Source organism: Oryctolagus cuniculus, chromosome 9 (assembly GCF_051225735.1).
Source record: "Oryctolagus cuniculus isolate XC-2025 breed Fujian yellow rabbit chromosome 9, ASM5122573v1, whole genome shotgun sequence".
In the NCBI taxonomy this organism is placed as follows: domain Eukaryota; kingdom Metazoa; phylum Chordata; class Mammalia; order Lagomorpha; family Leporidae; genus Oryctolagus; species Oryctolagus cuniculus.
This window is the reverse complement of record NC_142875.1, coordinates 86213769-86234083: the sequence shown is the minus strand read 5'-3', so window position 1 is coordinate 86234083 and position 20315 is coordinate 86213769. Positions and strand designations below refer to the sequence as shown.

The 20315-nt window shown below is 36.0% G+C and overlaps 1 protein-coding gene across 14 annotated transcripts in view; it reads left to right on the top strand.

Annotated features, from left to right (window-relative positions):
- Positions 1 to 20315, top strand: part of PAN3 (poly(A) specific ribonuclease subunit PAN3) — a 153145-nt gene that overhangs the window by 29021 nt on the left and 103809 nt on the right. For 13 of the 14 annotated variants that reach the window (XM_051834118.3, XM_008275215.5, XM_089304285.1 and 10 more), the window contains 2 exons: positions 2784 to 2850; positions 4927 to 4997. In XM_051834118.3, coding sequence (XP_051690078.1) covers positions 2784 to 2850; positions 4927 to 4997 — 138 coding nt within the window. Of the gene's footprint in view, positions 1 to 2783; positions 2851 to 4926; positions 4998 to 20315 lie in introns of those variants that run through there. The other variant, XM_089304284.1, reaches the window with a different exon arrangement.

The window sequence follows — 20315 nt, the reverse complement described above, 5'->3', positions numbered from 1 at the left end:
GATCTGAAGGCAGGAGCCAGGAAGTTCCTCTGGGTAGTCCCACGTGGGTAGCAGGGCCCATGGACTTGGGCCATCTTCTACTGCTTTCCAAGGTCATAGCAGAGAGCTGGATCGGAAGTGGAGCATCCAGGATTCGAACTGGCGTCCATATGGGATACCGGCACTGCAGGCAGTGGCTTTACCCTCTGTGCCACAGTGCTGGCACCATACTGTCTTGTCTTGCCACTGCAATGCACCACAAGTCAGCCTATTCATAATTACAGTAGGCCTTTTAAACACAAGAGGGTTTAATTTTTTTTTATTGACAGGCAGAGTGGACAGTGAGAGAGACAGAGAGAAAGATCTTCCTTTGCCATTGGTTCAAGAGGGTTTAATTTTTACATTTCAAGTTGGACTGATTTTAAGAATCTATAGGATGCCAGTTTTTTTTTTTTTTTTTTTTTAAGATTTGTTTATTTGAGAGTCAGAGTTACACAGAGAAGCAGAGGCAGAGAGAGGTCTTCCATCTGCTGCTTCACTCCCCAATTGGCTGCAACGGCTGGAGCTGTGCCGATCCGAAGCCAGGAGCTTCCTCTGGGTCTCCCATATGGGTGCAGGGGCCCAAGGACTTGGGCCATCTTCTGCTTTCCCAGGCCATAGCAGAGAGCTGGATCGGAGGGAGAGTACCTGGGACTGGAACTGGTGCCCATGTAGGATGCCGGCGTTTCAGGCCAGGGTGTTAACCCGCTGCACCATAGTGCCATCCCCAGCCAGTGCTTTTTTTGAATGATTTTAACCTTTCATAATCAACCTTCCTTCCTTCTCCCCCCCTCCCTCCCATGCTGTTCCATTCTGTTCCTCTTTCTCTAAAACAGAGTGACACGGATAGAAAGAGAGAGAGAGACAGAGAGAGAGAGACAGAGAGAGAGACAGAGAGACAGGCAGAGATATCTTGCATTCACTAGTTACTCCCCAAATGCCTGCAGCAGTAAGGGTTTGGCAAGGCTGAAGCCAGGAGCCATGAACTCCATCTGGGTCTCTCATATGGGTGGCAGGAACACAGTGTTTTGGGCTATCTTGGTATGTTAGCAAAGAGTTTGGTTTGGAAGCAGAGGCAAGTGGAAATTGATCCCAGCACTCCACTGCGATGTGGGTGTTCCAAGTGGTGCCTTAGCTCACTGTACCACAAGCTCTGCCTCTGATTTTAACTTTTATTCTTTTATTTATTTTTTTGTTTTTAAAAGATTTATTTATTTGAAATTCAGAGTTACAGAAAGAGAGGAGAGGCAGAGATATCTTCCATCTACCGGTTCACTATCCAAAAGGCCTCAATGGCTGGAGCTGGGCCAATCTGAAGCCAGGACCTTGGAGCTTCTTGCGGGTCTTCCACACAGGTGCAGGGGCCCAAGTACTTGGGCCTGCTTCCACTGCTTTCTCAGGCCATAGGAGAGAGCTGGATTGCAAGTGGAGTAGCCAGGACTTGAACCGGCACCCATATGGGATGCTGGCACTGCAGGCGGCGGCTTTACTCATTACTCCACACTGCCGCCCCTACTTAACTTTTATTTTTGTGAAAGCTAAATTTTCACGTAGATAGAATCCTAAGAGTAATTTGTACTGTAAGCAAATAAGTAAATATGCATATCCATATACAGAAATGGTTGATTTTTAAATGAACAGTTTATACCTTTATTTGAACTGTTGTGATTTCAGGTACAGTTTTCTTATGTACACACACACACACACACAAATCGCCTCAAGAACTTAACTCTAATTCCTTTCTTCTAATTATACATAAATTGATAAATAAATTGAATGTATAGGCTGACATTGTGGCATATTGGGTAAAACAGCTGCCTGCATCACTGGCACCCCATGTATGTGCCAGCTCCCTACTAATGTGTTTGGGAAAGCAGCAGAAGAATGGCCAGAGTGCCTGGCCCCTTGCACCTGTGTGGTAACCTGGACGAAGCTCTTGGCTCCTGGCTTCAGCCTGACACAGCTCCGGCCTTTGCAGCCATTTAGGGTGTGAACCAGTGGATAGAAGTGTGTGTGTGTGTGTGTGTGTGTGTCCTTGTCCGTCCCACTGTGACTCTTCTTCCAAATAAATAAATTTTAAAAATAAAAAGGAAATGCAAGTTCAGGATTGTAGAATTCAACCTGTAGTTGGGATTTCTTAATTTCTACTTCCAAAGGCATTGAGTTAGATGTTATATATGAGACAAAGATTTGTGGGCATTGGATGAGGGACCTTCCAGGATGGAGAGGCCATTAGAGACTATGGAGTGAGTCAAGAAAGCATGGAACTTATTTAGAGAAAAGAAAATAGCCTAATTTTATAAGCTCCATAAGGTGTTATACAAATACAAATTGAATGAAGATAATATCTAATACAAATAATGGGATAATACAAATTGAATGAAGATATTAGAGCGTTTATTGATTATACATAATCACTTTATATCCTCTTGCATGGATATTGGAATTCATATTCTTTGGATAAGCAAAATGGTTATTTGTTTTACCCAAGCTAATAAGTTATGGAAGAACAGTTCCAGTTAGATCTGTAACTTTGGCTTTAGATACCTAGCTAGTGAGTAAAATTTTCATTTCATGCATTGTAGGAGTCTTTGGAAGTTTCTGCAGATAGTTGTAATACAAACAGCAGTATTTATCAGAAGATAAGTTTTTGTCAGTAATGGGTGGGTGGAGGGTAAGAAACATTGGTGGTCAGTTTTAATTTGTTGAATACTTTTAATTCTGTATTCTTCAGTGATAATGTGTATACATATTTTATTTTTCAGAGAATGACTAATAGTAGCAGCTCCCCAAGCCTTCTAAATGACAGTGCCAAGCCATATACAGGCCATGGTAAGACCCTGGTTCCTTTTGCGTGTGTGTGTGTGTGTGTGTGTGTGTGTACACACTTACTCTGGAATCGATATGCTCATTGTAGAAATTTTGAAAAATTGTGAATAAGCTTAAAAAAGAGTATATAATCTATTATCACCCTGCTCAGAGATAACTATTAAAACTTAGATACCTTACTTTTTGTGTATATTAATATATACTTAATAATTAGAATCATATAAATATATCTTTAAATGTTTTCTTCATCACTATAAACTCAATTCCATTGTTATTTTCATAGTTCATTTAACTACTTTCTTTAAACTGTTATATTCCAGTGTACTATGTGAACCTTTTGAGTTGTTAACCTATTGAATTACATGTTAACTATGTTTAACTATGTAACTATTGAGTTACATCTTAACTACTATGTGAACCTATCGAGTTAGTAACCTATGGAGTTGCATCTCAAGAAATGGAATTATTACTTCAGATTATGAATATTTTTAAGACTTGATTCAGAATTTTGAGGTATTTTGCTATATTTAAAAATATTAAAGGATAATTTTTAAAATACTTGTAACAGTTGAGTGTCAGTATAGTGATATGTTAGAATAAGAGCCTGTGTGTTTACTGCTTCTTGTTATAGCTGTTTTGTGGTAGTATATCAAATTTCCATCATTAGGAAATTTGAACATTTTAATATTAAGTAAAATTGTTAGAAAATAAGTTGTAGCATTATATAGATTTAGTATTTCCTTGGAATTCAAATGCCGATTTCAAAATGCTATCAGATGTAGCATAAAGGATTAATAATGTCCTATTTACAGGTGCCTTCAATGTATAAATTATATAAAAATATTTTGTTTCCTGCTTTTTTAGTTTCTTCTGATTTAATTTTAAATTCATGCTAATTCTAATGAAGGGCTAGATTATGACAGTCTAGGACTAGGGAGAAGGTAGAAAAATTTAATAATAGTTTCTACTGCATAGTGAGAAGATCAGGATTCCTCTTTTTTTTTTTTTTTTTAGGATTTATTTATTTTTCTGAAAGAGTTAGAGGGAGAGAGATAGATGTTCCATCTGCTGGTTCATTCCCCAGATGGACACAGTGGTCAGAGCTGGGCCTGGCCTAAGCCAAGAGCTTCCTCCTGGTCTCCCATGTGGGTGCAGGGGAACAAACACTTGGGCTGTCTTCCACTGCTTCTCCGAGACTATTAGCAGAGAGCTGGATGGAAAGTGGAACATTGGACACAAACTAGTGCCCATAATGGGATGCCAGCATTGCAGGCAGAGGCTATACCTGCTACACCGACACCTAAGATTCTTTAACTGAGGACATTTAATATATTTGTAAGGACTTTATAGATAATAAAGTTTCGAGATGAAAATTATTTCCATGGATCTCATGCGTACCCTTTCAGATTTGTAAAGTGAGATATAATTGTGTTTTTAACTTCTGCCTGCAGAGTATTGAAACTATGAATCTCTAAAATGCTTGAATTTCATATTTGTGTTATGAAACATTTAATATTTCCATCTTTAAAAACTTAGTAATTTACCTTGTCATTTTAGTAAGAATATCAAGATTTCTTGAGATAAAATTATAAAATAGAGTACATGATTTTAAAACCTTGCCAATATGTTTAAATCCAAGTCTAGATCTCTGAGTATGGTTGACTGCCTCCTTTTTTTTTTTTTTTTTTTTTTTTTTTTTTTAAATTCTTAGGATTGGGCTATAAGAATACATTTACTTATTATAGGTAGACTCACTTCTATGTAAACCTACTCCAAATAACATGGTTGAGATACTTTTTTCTCTATTAGATTTTTCTTTTGGTTCTTATCAAATAGATGCATGCTAATTCAGGTAGCTTCTGAATAAGTGTGTATTGAGTACTGGCTGAATTAAGTATTCAGCAATTTATGTTTCATTTACTTAGAAATTACAAGTAATTTGAATAGCCACTGATTAAGGCACTGAAATTGTGGTAAATAATTTTTGTTACTATTATAGCTAATATCAAGTTAAACATTTATTAGATTTATGGGTCGCCTAAATTATCTGTATGGAAACTTATGTAACTTACCTTCCAGATCCTCTAACTTCACCTGCTTCATCCTTGTTTAATGACTTTGGTGCCCTCAACATCTCTCAGAGAAGAAAGGTGGGTGACATTGAAATTTGAGTGAAAGTACTGGGAATTTAGAGGTGATATTAGGATTGTTACCTATGTAGTATCAATTTCATAAGTGTGTGGAGAAAACAATGTTTTGGGTTTTATTTTTTGCCTTTTTGCTTATCCCCTTTCTATCTTTTTTGGTATGGAATTATATTTGAACTCTGTGCATGTAGTAGGTTTTATGTGAAGGGATAATCCTGCTTTTGTTTATTTTCTTTCTTAATGGGCTCTATATTTAAGATAAGATCTAATTTAATGTTGTAGTTATCAACAGTGTGAGCCATTATAGGTATGTAAATAATGTTTTAACTTTATTTTCTGATTGCTTTGCCTAAATTTCAAAGATTATTTAAATTCCTCATTACAAGGCAAACTTAAAGGTTTCAATTTTTGTAATTGGCCCAACTGTTTAAAATGTCTTCATGTTAGACATTTAATTGAATTTTATTTAGAATTGAGTTTAATAGACCATATATAGACTTTGGAAGTATGCTATAAGGACTGATTTCTGACAAGTTTTGGTAAATAGCTTGATGCTTTTGAGTTTTTGTGAAAATCTTGTAATACATAATAATCTAAAGAAGGTGGTTAGGATCAGAAGCACCTGAAGATATTCTGGGGGTTGTAAATCTTCATGGAGTTTAAAGTTAGAAAAATTATTCCATTTTCTTTTGTTATAAAGAGAGGCAAGAAATAAAAGAATATTCATTTTAGGAAAAATGATCAGATGCTTTCACAAAGGATCTGATCAGAGGGTGGTATTATAAAATGAAATTTAGGAAGACGATGGTGGTGATGGTTTATGGTATATGTGTAACCCCAAACTCATTGAGTTGTATGCATTAAATACACAGCTTTTTACAAACCAGGCTTACCTCACTACAGTGATTTAAAAAAAAAATCAGGAAGACTAGATGTTCTCAAGAAGAAATTACATGGACAGTATAAATTACATTAACATTTCATGTACTTTTATCTCCGTTTTAAGATATGGATGTGAACAAAAAAGAATTATAAAATGTTTGTAAGTAATTAGACTTGATAGATTAGAGCATATAGATTTGATTTTATAGATTTTCTTAAAGGCACTCACCAAGAATAAATTTACTCTTACTTTAAATACCTTTTTTGTCATATGTAACTTGTAAATCTGTATGCCAGAGGTGCACCAGAATTGGATATAAGCAGACTCAATGACAATTGAGAAAGCCTGTTAATATGAAAGTAAACAATAAAATGCTGAAAAGCAGGTGAAAACTTGGAAATCAAATATCTGGAGCTATTTAGGGGAAATAGAAAGTCCTTTAAGTTTTTTGGGGTCCTCCTAATGGCTTTTCCTCATTTTAAAATAGTAACATTGGCATTTCTCATGTACACACAGAAAGTAAATGAATACTTAAAGTATTCCTAATATGTGGGGTTGGTGTAATATATCTTAAAGTTGAAAGGCATGATTTAGAGCTATTAAGAGTTATTTTTGAAAAAATATTAAAAATCATTGGATACTCAAAAAGAGAAGCTGTGTGTGTGTGTGTGTGTGTGTGTATCTTAAAGGAAAATAGTGAAAGGAAATATTACTATAAATGTTAACATTTGAAGAGATACTAGACTATATCTTAATGGAAGCAGACTAACAGTGAAATGAGCACTCTGCTGTGATTTTTAAAAAATTTATTTTAACAAGTGAATGATGGGGGGACAGGTAGTGGGGAGATAACCTTCGATCTGCTGGTTCATTCACCAAAAGCTCACAACAGCTGGGGCTAAGGGCAGACTGAAGTTAGGAGCCAGATACTCCATCCTGTGTCTGCCATATTAACCCAATATATATGATCTCCCAGGTACACTAGCAGGAAGCTTGGTAGCGCAGAGTAGCTGGTACTCAAATCAGGGACTCCAGTATGGGATGCAGCTGTCCCAAGTGGTGACTTGACTTGCTGTGTGACAATGCCCACCCCATGATGTGATTTTTTTGAGTACTTGCATCTCTAACTTTGTGACCTTATGCCATCTTTCTAGACTATAATCTTCTGTGTTTAAATGGCTCTAGTAGTTGCTGTGTATCTTTTTTCTCTAAAGCTCAATGATTGTATAAAGTAAAAGCATTCACATGTTGGTTTCTACCTAGAAATTCATGGTTCTTGTATTCATACAACTTTAAAGAACCATATTTTCTTGTCATTTACATTTGAAATAATATGTAGTTTAGTAACATGGAAAGTTTTTCCAGTTGTGGGCTATCTATATAGGAATGTATGTGGATACAGGTTTCATATATTTTTAAAATTGTTAATGGTTGATTTGAGGAGGTTTGAAACATCTTCATGTTAGAAACACTCTTGGCATAAGAGTATTTCATGTTATACGTTATAAAGTGAAGTCATATGGGACTGCCTATTTTTTTTTCGTTGTAGTAATTCATAGTGTCTGTTTAATGACAAAGTGGAATTAACTAAAGATTATGTAAATATATAATTCCAGGTTTATCAAATAGGCTAGAATGATTAATTAGTAGCATTTTACCTCATAATGATGTTGGAGAACAGTGAGTTAGGCTGTAACTTACCATTCTTTCATAACCATTGAGGTAAATCATTTAATAAAAATCACATTGGGTCAGTCCCTGGCCATATGTGCTGCTTTTTGCCTATGAAGTTCTGTGACATTTTTGAGTTCAGAGCAGTCAGGTATCTTTACTTTGTGCTGTATGGAAAATTGAAAAGAACTGATTTCCTCCAATTTGAGACCATATGTGAACTTGCTAGATACATTTGCATAGCAGCATACTAATTAGTGCCAACTTAACCATCTGGTAATTGCTAGGTGGTAGAGAATTCTCTAGATACTAAACAATTTATAGAGAGAAGTTGTTTTCAATGGGGTGTTTGAGGGTGAGGAACACCTGGGGAGAATGTATGCTTGATTATATGTAGTATAGGTAGAAGCATCTATAAATTCTTAGTCTACTTTCTGAGATAGATAAACTAAGAAGATATGGGTGACAGCTTTAGTAGCTTTACTTAATATGTGGGATGTCAAGGGCTGTATTAATTTTGTAAGACATGTGAGGAACTTTCTGAAGAGCTCTGTACTATGAATATATGTCCTAGGGCACTGCTACTTATTGTGTGTCAAGTGACCATTGCTAGTCCATGCATTATTTCTTACTGTCTGTGAGGACACAAACAATTGAAAGCAAACATTTAGACATTTCTCTAACAGTTTGATAATAATGTGACATCCAAATATGTGATCATTGTTTTGTTTATTTTACATAATTATTGGACCATGATGTATAGGAAAAACCTTTAAGAGTGGTTGTTTATGTTGATGTTTGACATTAGAAATATATAATTTGAGGTAAAAAATAACCATTATTTCAAAATTTGTATAATTCTTGGCCAAGGGTGGTGGTTAAGAAATTGAATCACAGCTTTACGTTCTGTAGGAGAGTTAAGCCCCCATCCCCCACGGCAGTAGATAAAGTTGAACACTGGTATGGAAATATTGGTAGGGGAAGAAAAAGATTGAGAGACTTCATGAATTACAAATTGATCCAGGCAAGCAATAAACATTTCAGTTAATACATCTTTTGGGAACAGAGTGTCTTTTTAACAAAGTTAGATGTTGAAATATAGACAATCATAAATGAAGTATTTAGTGCCACAATGTCTTGTTATTGATTTTTGCTAAGCTGTGAGTTTTATGCAAGGCTGTCCGTGATTAAGGCAAATCCCAGACCAAACAGTTTTCAGAATTTCTGTCTTGCATTCTTCCCACTTTTCATGTTTCTGAGCTGTTGCCCTTCACTTTTCCATTTTATTTTTATAGGACTTTTCTATTCAGTTTCTTCACCCCAATAAAGCAAAAATAAATAAATAAAAAGGATCTGGTACCCATCATTTATGCTTCTTTGGTTGATTTATTTTAGTCAGTATGTAGCTTTATGGGCTTTTGCTTTATATTTTAAATTGTGGGATAATAATTTAACATACTTGTACTTTTTTAAGGCTTTAATAGCAAGTTAAATTCTTTGGAGTTGGGAGACACAGATTTAAATCTCACATTTATTTCTTCTATTTCATATTTTAAAGTTCTTTGTTAGGATGAGGGAAGTGGGCTCATCTGCTGATGGCTTATGAGGAGAAAATGGGTGGTGGAAGTCCAGTTCTGGATTATTCTGCATGAGAGAAAATTTCAGTAATAGTACTTTCTTCCTTGTTTGAGTGTAGTTTTGGTTCCGATTTGTACTCTTGTCTAGCTTAAGAGCATATGTTCTTCTCTACCATTTCTATTAGAAAACTTATGATAGATATTTTATATTTTCTGATCAAATGACATTTAAAATTCTTGTAGCGTTTTTGTTTGAAAGTCTTTGAAAGATCACTTTTATGTTTTTACTCTAGCAAAGAATATGGACTAACAAACTAGAGTATTTGTAGAGTTCTTTCGTGGAGAAAGGTAAATTTGAAGAAATCAGTAGAATTATTGTATGCACAATTTGGAATACAGATTCTTTCTTACTATTGCTTGAAGGTTAGGCCCTTTATGCCTATCAGAATTGCAGTCCTGAATGTCATAAACAGTTGTTTTGTTTTTAAGTTCTTTATATATGTTTTCAAAGTAATAATACTTTATTTAGTAATTGGATTTCCAGTAAGCTGTATCAGTACCCTTTACCCATGAATATTATACAGTAATGTTTCTGTGGAAAATATATTTAGAATTCCAAACTAAACATATTCAGAGCTATTTTTCCTCTCCTGCAGTCACTAAACTTCTCTTTACCTCCACTTGCCATGCTGTGCTGGTGGGTACTCTGCCATCATGTAGGTGTGGTTTTAGACCTGCAGTTAATGTGTGGCTCCCTCCCCTTTTGATATCTAGTAGTTACTGGAGTTCAAGTTCCTATGCAGGGGGGCACTCCTGCATGGTTCCTGTATATAGTTTGCTTAGAGCCTCTTAGTGAACTTTATGTCTCTCAAAGAGCAAACAGTAAGAGTAGTAGTAGCCTGTTGGTATTGGATACTACTTAAGACTTTAGGATTTGTAATTGGATGCCAGGAAGTTAGAATTGAAAACCCGTTTCTTCACTTAGTAAACCTGCTATTTACTTGCAAATTGAGAATACTAATATATAGTACTTACTATGCAGAGTTGTGTGGCATACTAAATGAACTACCTTGCCTGGCACACAAGTACTTGGTAAATGGTAGCTGTTACTGGCAGGTAGGTAATGCATTGTTGTTCCAAGCCTTGCTTGGAAGCTGCTAACTATTATTAGATACATATCTCTTGCTGCTTACTTTAGGTCAGGCTGTATTAAAATTGCCTAATGAATAGCTGCTCTGAATATGTCCACCTTTTCTTGGAGGTGTTTGGGTTGCCTCCTCTTCTAATATTAATTTTTTGCCTTTGTCCCCACTAAAACCTCCTGTTAGCTTCTCAAACATGTCTTCACTTTGGACCCTAGCTGGGGTCCTCTTGCAATGTAGTTCAAGAAATATGGAAACTTCATTTTATTTTTATTTATATTGATGATTTTCTGTGTTTCACATAATATGGTAAACTTACATAATCCTTTCATAACTTAAATGTTTTATGTCTTTTAATCACCCCTCCCCCTCCAATTCTTAGAAAAGTACTATCTTGCCCTGTTTTTGGAAGTGAAAATTTTGAGAGATCACATGACTTACCTAGAATAACATAGATAATATTTATTCATCTTTAAGAGGAAAGCAAGAATCTCTCTAAGGACAACATGAGAAGGGGGTAAGATGACTTGAGCTTCTGTAAGGTGAAAAACCAAGAGATAGTGGGTAGAGGCTACTGGTGATACTGAGAGGAGGAAATAAAATGTTAATTAACCTTTTACCTCCCCTTATTTCTGTGATTATCTCATTGTAAATTTCTATGACCACAGTTTTTTTAAACAAGAATACAGATTTTGATGGTTGTCAGACAACCTTTCACAAAAGTTATACAAATTTATATTCCTTCTCATAGATACTGGTTTTCTTAAACACTGGAATATAAAATTTTTCTTTGATTTTTATAGGCCAAAAATTTTCATTTAAATTTGATTCTATTGAATTTCATTTTTATGTTTATTGGACCTTGGTGTATGTTTCATTTCCTTTGTTCATTTTTCTTTTGGACTGTTCTTTTAAATTCATTTCAAGAGCTCTTTGCATATTCGAGAGTCAAACCTCTTCCATCAGATGTTGAAGTCTCTCCCCATTTTGATTTTGATCTTGAATTTCAGTTTTCAAAGTTTCAAAATACCATGCTTACACTGATATTCTTGCATTAAATACATTAAAAAGAATACAATATTAAACTCATCTTTGCCAAAATAACATGAATAGGCTGTAATCTGATGAGTTGGTAATTTTGAGTAAAATTATTTGAATGCATTATTATTTTTATTGCTAATGGTCTGTAGAAATCAGCTTCCCATAGTAAATGGCTTATATTCTTTCTCTTCTCTGCTTTTTAACCAGAAGACTTAAATGTTTTTCCTATTTTAGTCTGTTCTTTCCTTAAAATAAAAAAGTAACATTAGATTGAAATTTATTTAAAAACAAAATGGCTGATAAAGGACTCAGTTTTGAAAGGGTTAATTTTCTTTCTGCTAAGAGTACTGCAGGGTGACTTTCCAGGATTGTGTTGAGATAACAGTATGCTTTGGGAAGAACAGATCAAATTCTGTTGTAACGTTACACATGAGTGATTCAACTGTGTACTCTATATATTTTAATTGGTATTTTATGCGCAGTGACCCCTGTTTTTGTTGAATCAAGAGATTTTTCTGAATTAGGATTTCTGTTGTATTAATAGCTCATGAAAAATTTTGTTTTAGAAGCCTTTTTTTTCCCCCAGTGTATGTGGTGGTATGGTGTTCATTATATTTACATGTGAACTGAAATTTACAAAGCTTTTCTTTATAATACTTTTGGCTATAGGCATTTTATCCTTTTGGGGATTTTGAGTTCTTTGTTACTAATAATGATAGTTTAGTAAGACCATAGTGCATGCGCCAGTTGGACCTAGGAACTAGTCTCAGCCAACTAGTTGGTTAGCTTCTTTATACTCTATGCAGGTCTTTGCATTTACAAAGTGTAATAGCTAGTGTAAGAGCTTGGCATTTGGACTGGCACTGTGGCATAGGGGGTAAAGCTGCCATCATCAGTGCTGGCATCCCATGTGGACACCTGTTCAAATCTCATCTGCTTCACTTCTGATCCAGCTCTCTGCTAATGGGCTGGGAAAGCAGTGGGAGGATGGCCCAAGTGTTTGGGCCCCTGCACCCATGTGGAAGACCTGGAAGAAGTTCCAGGCTCCTGGCTTTGAATTGGCCAGTTCCAGCCATTGTGGCCATTTGGAGAGTGAACCAGCGGATGGAAGACCCATCTCTCTCTCTTTGTCTCCCCCTCTAACTCTTTCAAACAAAAAAAAGTTTTTCTAAAAGAGCTTGGCATTACTGATTGTTGGTCCCTATTTTCTAAGAAGTAGGTTTAAGGAATGAAATATTAAAGGTGGGTTTAGAATTCTCATCCACATTCTTGCCTAAGTTTTAAGGTTACCTTAACCAAACCCATGTAGTCTATTTTATCCCCCCAAATTTGTTGTTCTTGTATTTTTTTTTTTTAAAATTTGTTTATTTATTATTTATTTGAAAGTCAAAGTTAGAGGGAAAGACAGAGATCTTCCATGCCCTGGTTCACTCTCTAGATGGCAACACCATCCAGGGCTGAGCCAGGCTGAGGCTAGGAGGCAGGCATTTCATCCAGGTCTCCCACATGGGCCTTTGAATGAAGACACTAGCTGTTCTTACTGATTTCATTTGTACCAATTAGATTCAGAGAAACATTCACTGATTTACTCCCCAAATGCCCATATCAGCTGAGGTTGGACCAGGCCAAAGTCAGAAGGCTAGGACTCAATCTGGGCCTCCCAATTAATTGAGCCATTTTTACTGCCTCCCAAACTACATTAGCAGGCAGCTGGAATCTGAAGTAGAGGTGACTCCATCCTTGACACTCCAATATGGATGTAGGTGTCCCAAACAGCATCTTAACTGCTGTACCAGATGTTTTGCCTTCACTTAGGAGTTTGTATATGGTCATCTGATGTTTTAACTAGAATAATGATAGAATATTATAGAATGTAGAATAGATACACTTGAATAGCAGGCAAGATTCAGTTAAGAATAGAATCTTTGGAGTCCAACCTTAGGTTTGTTGTAAGATTACAGGCAAGTTGTGGTAATGTTCTAAGACTCACTTTAATCATCTGTAAAGTCATTCTAATTATAGGCACTGTTTCATAGAATTGTGCATATTAACTATTATTAGATATAAAACACTTGGCATAATGTCTTGTGTTTATCAAAGGTTAGTATATTTTTCTGTTGCTTACGATTCTGCAGTTTTAAAGCTTATGTTTACCTGATTCTACATGTGTGTAAGATTATTTTTCATTAACTTAGTTTAACAACTATCTTAGTTTAATTTCTGAAGATACTCTGTGTCAAGATATAACTAAAGTGTATACACGTAAATTAAATAGGACACCTTTTGATAATAAGCAGTAGCATTTTAGCATGATGATTACTTTTGGTCAGCGATTTAAAAAAATGTACTGATAATTACAATTGATGGTTTATTATGAAAATAACTTACCTTTAAAAAGAGAACTTTATTCATTTTCACTCTATTTTAATTACTTTGATGTGGTATTTTATTTTTCCGTACTTTGTATTCTGGTGCATTCTGAAGCAAAAGAATACAAAAAGTTGCATTTTGATGTTCCGGTTCTTGAGAAATTAAATGTGGGGTCCAGTGGTGTGGCCTAGCAAGAGGGTTAAGCCACTTCCTGCAGTGCCAGTGTCCATATGGGTGCTGGTTTGTGTCCTGGCTGCTCCACTTCCCATCCAGCTCCTTGCTAATGGACTGGGAAAGCAGCAGAAGATGACCCAGGTGCTTGGGCCCCTGCACCTACATGAGAGACGCGAAGGAAGCTTCTGACTCCTGGCCTGGCTCCGGCTGTTGCAGCCATTTGGGGAGTGAACCAGCGGATGGAATACTTCTCTGCCTACCTCTGCCACTCCCCCTCCCCCCCATAACTCTGCCTTTCAAATAAGTAAATTTTTTTTTCTTTTTTAAAGAAATTAATGTGGCCTTGTGAAGTTTGAAGAATAGAATTAGTGTTTTATAGGCTTATTAAGTTTTCATAGATAATATTCCTTCAGTGATCTCATAACAGAACTTTAAAAAATGTTTATGTATGTTAATCATGTTTTGCTGTAAATTTAGATGAACTTTTTCATAGTAGTTTCATCTTTTTTTAAAGATTTATTTATTTTATTTGAAAGTCGGAGTTAAACAGGAGAGGCAAAGAGAGTGTAAGCGCAAGTTCTTCCATCCGCTGGTTCACTCCCCAATTGGCCACAATGGCCGGAGCTGTGCCAGTCCAAAGCCAGGAGCCAGGAGCTTCTTCCAGGTCACCTGTGCGGGTGCAGGGACCTAAGGACTTGGGCCATCTTCCACTGCTTTCCCAGACCATAGCAGAGAGCTGGATCGGAAATGGAGCAGCTGGGTCTTGAACCAGCACCCATATGGAATGCCGGCATTGCAGGCAGTGGCTTTACCTGCTATGCCACAGTGCTGGCCCCTAGTGCATTATTTTATATATATATATATATATATATATATATATATATATATAAAGAAAAGACTTTTTTCAATTTTTAAAAAAGATTTATTTATTTATTTTGAAAGTCAGTGTTAGAATATGAGAGAGGGAAGGAGGATGAGAGACAGAGATTCTTACATCCACTGATTCTCTCCAGACGGCCACAGCGGCCTATGCTAGGTCTCCCGTGTAGGTCAGAGAGGTCCAAACACTTGGGCTACCTTCTACTGCTTTTCCCAGGCCATTAGCAGGGAGCTGAATCGGAAGTGAAGCAGTTGGGACTTGAACTGGCTTCCATGTGGGATAGTGGCATTTCAGGCAGTGTCTTTACCCACTATGCCATGACACTAGCCCCTGGTTTTTCTCTTTAATATATAGTAATTTGTTTCCATTTTATAGGAAAGAAGAATGTGAAGATACTGTTTTTACTCTTGGAAACTTTCAGATACCAGAGCTCAGACTTAACTGCATTATCACAAAAGTTTTCAGGGTGAGGTTTAGATTTAGGAGGCCCTTCAATGTCGTACTTGTCCATATCTATTTGGTGTGAATACCCCCAAGTAAGCATGAATGATTGTAATGCTGAAGATCACACCAAATGCCATTTTATCTCTAGTTCTTCTGCTTCAACAGGCAGCATCAAAAGCAGTGATACTAAGACAGAGTAACTGTGTTGAAACTGAGGTCAGGGTGTTGGGATCTTGAGATACATCTGGGTTGAAATACTCTGTTGGGTGGAGCTCTGGATCCTGAGGCTAAACCGTTGTGTGGGACACTACCTTCCAGGAAGCAGCCATTATAGGAATGTCAGTTACTATGCTTTTGATTTTAAGAGAGGGTTCTTAAAATTTAGGGTATTGCAAACATTTGTCCTGTGATAAGTTTGTTTCTCCGGCTCATTATTAATGATTAGATTATTGTATATGATGTGTGAGTGGTGCTGTGAGACATTTTGGAGGTGGTGCTGTTTTCAAATTACCAAAAGAGTTTGAATATCGCTTTGTTACTTGATAACTTTAACTACATTTTCTGTATAATCACTGATTTTTATAGGTAGTTGTTTAGTTAGACTGTGAACTTTTTTCAGGAAGAAAATAATTCCAAGTGTTGATTGTATTTCTGTGAAGGTCAGAGAGGCCAATTCTGAAATCTTGAGTGAATTAACACAGTAAATATGTGTTCATTTAGGGTACAAAGCTAAAATAGTTCTAAATTAAGATTGCTAGTCTTTCCTTTGACGTAGTGAGTCTGGAGACTTAACTCACTTGTTAGGAATCAGAGCGTACTTCCCCTAATCTCAAACCATAGAAATTAACTGGTATGGAATGGGAAAATCATTTTTGGAAAGCTAGTGTTTTGTGGGCTTTGAGTAGTGGTTTTAAAGACAGAGTGCTTAGGTCAAACTCCAAAGGGATAGAGAGATATAAGGAGTTGAGGTATCGGACTTAAGGCTGTATCCTTTTTCATCTTGGGAGGTTTGTACCACTAGTTGTTTCTTATCCAGATTTTCTCTGACATTCTAAAGATCTTTACTGCCCAAAGTATCCTTATCAGACCAGCAGCACATTCAGTCTTGGGAGCTCTTTAGATATGCAAAGTCTCAGGCCTTCCTCAGTGTCTACCATGAGAGATTATTTATTTTAGTATCATCCCTAGAAGATTCGTTTGTAAATTACAGTTTGACAAACTCTACTCTGGAATACATTCTGAAAATTTTTAACCTTAAAAATGTTTGTTCAAGCTCTAAGTTTCTTTAATCACCAATACAAAGGATAACACTTTTTTCAACAGCTATCTAATTTTGTTGCTCATTTAGATTTTGTGAAGAAAAATAAAAACCAGTCACTTTAGTTATTTTGAGACTTAAAATGTATGTGTGTGTGTGTGTATGAGAGAAAGAGGAGTAAAGAAGCTAGTTATAGGCTCTGTTGGATATTTTATCAGGAAGTTGTATACAGTTGATGTATAGAAGGTAGAGTAGAAAAGCTGGTTATTATGAGGATTGGCATTTTAAAGTATTTCCACTGCATTATAACTAGCAAGATGGGGCTGACCAGACCATCAGTTATATAGGATTAACAAGGGAATTTGCTATTTTTAAAATAAACTATTACATTTTCAGGATTGGGTAGGGATTTTTAGAAGCTAATGAAAAGGAAGAGGAGGGGCTTGGACCTTATAGAACTCAGAAAGCTTTAGTAAGTAAACATTTCCCTTACAGTTTTGTTTGCCCCTTTTATTTCTTCGTTTTTCATTTGACTTCTCCCTTTTCCTCGTTCCCTTCTTTTCATTAATCGCCAGTAGTTATTTTACCCACCAGCTCTTTCTATAGTCATACTCCATCTTTCTGTTGTAATTGCCTCAAGTTCACATCCTTTACTTAGAGTCATTTGTGTCTCTTTACCTCGAGAACGCAATCTGGAGACATTTTTTGGTTGGCACAACTAGGACAGTGGTGCTACTGTTATCTAGTGTGGAAGATAGGGATGATGATGAACATCCCACGATGCACAGGGCAAAGAATTACCTAAAGTGTTTAAGTGCTGAGATACAGAAACCTTAACTAACACTGTTCCCAGAGTTTAGTGATTTGTCTGCCTGTTTGTAATTTCGCTCCCTGATCTCTCTGCCACACTGCCATATTACTTACTTTCTAAATGAAATCTTCCCATTCATAAGCTTTCAGAAATTCCACTTTGCCCATGGTTTGAAGTACAGGGTATAAACAAATGTTTTTTATTGCTTTCAGTCTTTTGCAGTCAAGCCTAATCTGATGATATACTGAATACCTGTCATTTGTTCCAAATATCACAGTGCCCTTATGCTTTACATACACTTTCCCTAGCATATAATACATCTCTCTCTGGTTGTTCTTGTCTAGACACACTTATGTTTCCTTCAAAATACTGCCAAGCATTTGCCTTATTTGTCAGGCTGTTACTTTTCTGTATTCTACAGAAAGCATTTAGCACCTTGATTTTATGTTCATTGTTACATCATCATAAGCTGTTTTGTTACATATTGTCTTACCTACTAGATCATGTTCTCTCTTTGAGGGATAAGTATGTATTTTATTCACCATTGAATTCCTAGTACAGAGAGCATTTTGTGATAAAAAATAAGTTCTAAAATGTTTAGTTGAAAACATATTTAATGGGGTTAATGATAATTCAAATTTGAAAATTATCTTACAGATGAGATAGTGCTGTAATTTATGTTCTAGGCAGTGAAACTATCATGCTTTCTATTGCTGCCATCTCTTCAGATGTCATTTTTGTCCTTGTGCTTATAATGATAGTGATACCTTGGGTCTTTTCATCATCATACATGCATACATACAGTTATTATCATCATGTATATAGTTTTATATAGTTATATATAGTTGTACTTTAGAGTTTAATCTCTGGCTATTTATTGAAAAAACCTTATATTTATAATGGCACATGTTTGGACATCTCTTCTACCTAAAATGAAAAGCCTAGGAATAGTTGGGTTTTTGGGCATGGGGTAGAGAGACAAGGGTGATGAATTCCTCTTTGGAAAAAAACAAGAAACATCATTATATAATGACAGCTGTTGAGAAAGGAGGATCATATGTTAGATATATTTTAAACCCTTTTCCTATGTTACTTAATGCACTACTATGTAGAAAACAAATTGTAAGCCGGCGCCGTGGCTCAATAGGCTAATCCTCCACCTTGCGGCGCCGGCACACCGGGTTCTAGTCCCGGTTGGGGCGCCGGATTCTGTCCCGGTTGCCCCTCTTCCAGGCCAGCTCTCTGCTATGGCCAGGGAGTGCAGTGGAGGATGGCCCAGGTGCTTGGGCCCTGCACTCCATAGGAGACCAGGAAAAGCACCTGGCTCCTGGCTCCTGCCATCGGATCAGCGCGATGCGCCGGCTGCAGCGGCGGCCATTGGAGGGTGAACCAACGGCAAAGGAAGACCTTTCTCTCTGTCTCTCTCTCTCACTGTCCACTCTGCCTGTCAAAAATTAAAAACAACAACAACAACAACAAAAAAAACCAAATTGTACTAACTGTAATACCTGGGTTAAAAATGGGTCTGAATTTGAAGTCTCAGAATTACAGTAGATTACATAAAGGAATAATTTTATTGCATTCATATATATGAGTAGGTGTTCTTGTATAAGCCCTGTTTGACAGGTTATGATTTTGTTGGAATATTTTCTAAAATACAAATTTTATATTATCGAAGGCTTAATGAAGGTTATATTATTCTTAATGTATTCATATGTCAAAACCTTGATAGTTGTCTACTTGAACTCAAAAACATGAGTTTCATTTTATATTCTTTCCAATGAGATATATTACTAGAAACAAGTTGTTTTAAACCACTTTGGCGTGTAATGTTCTTATGAATCATGGAGAATGCATGATTATTCATACCCATAGCAGTTTCTTCTGATACAGAAGGTAACTAGGTTGATCCAAGACAGCATAAAAGTGGAAATAGTGTAACTTCATTAAACTATTAAACTATTTAATGAAGTTAAACTATTTCCATTGCTATAACTGTTGATCAGGTAATGTGGTTACCTTTCATAATGCCAGGTTAATTATTTTGACCCTCTTAAATTCCAGTATAGAAGAGGCCCACTTGTGGGGAGAAAAATATAATTTGTGTAGGGTTATTTGCAAGGTTTTTGAAATTTAGAAAGCAAATGTTCAGGTTGATTTTCTTTATACTAGACAATTTTTAAAATCCATGTTTGGCTGTGAGAACTTTCAAATGTTTCAGTGGTCATGACAGAACCATAATTATACATAGATTTTCTTATTGAGGTTTTAAATTAGATAACTTTTTACACATATATCAGTATTCCTTGAAGGGGCAGATTATACACAAGCATAACACACAAATTCCCTGTAAGATACAATTTAGTGCAAATTGTAAAAAGATGGTGAAAACTCATTACATTCCAGGTTTAAAAGCGCTGCTCACCACTGTTAAGATGGTTTATTAACTTTATTACAATGTTACCCAATGATTTCATGATTTTGGACAGTTTATTCAGTAACAAATTACTAAGATTTAAAAGACCAAAAAGGTTTGTGTTATTGTTACTTTGTTGCTTTTACTTTTAGTCTGAAATTAATTTTTTTCCATTGAGTACCTTAGTTTTAATGCTCATTTCAGGTAGAGTGAGTGTCTTAGAATCTAGCCTAATATGCATAGAAGTTTTTAAGGTATAAAAATCCATTGCTTAGAAATCAGCTCCTTCTTTTAAGTGGAGTAGTTCTTACTAGAAAATAAGGCAACAAGTTGAGGAGCAGAAAAAGCTACAGTTTGGAGAATTTTTCTAATCTGTATTTTGTGCCCTTGAAGCCATTTCTTCATATTGCAGTGAGAATAGGTAAGTGCCAGTGGAAAATTGTGCAAAGCATTTACTTTGCTGATAATTTCTTCTATTCATTAACTAAAATCAGATTACAATATATTTCTGTACAACACCTGTAGCTTTATATAATATTGTTCAGCCTCTAAAAGACTGTGGATTATTTTGGAGGTATGGGGGGTGGAGGTGGGAAGTAGTGGGTGGTGATATGGACATTAGAAGGAGTATCATAGAAATTTTTCTTGTTCCCT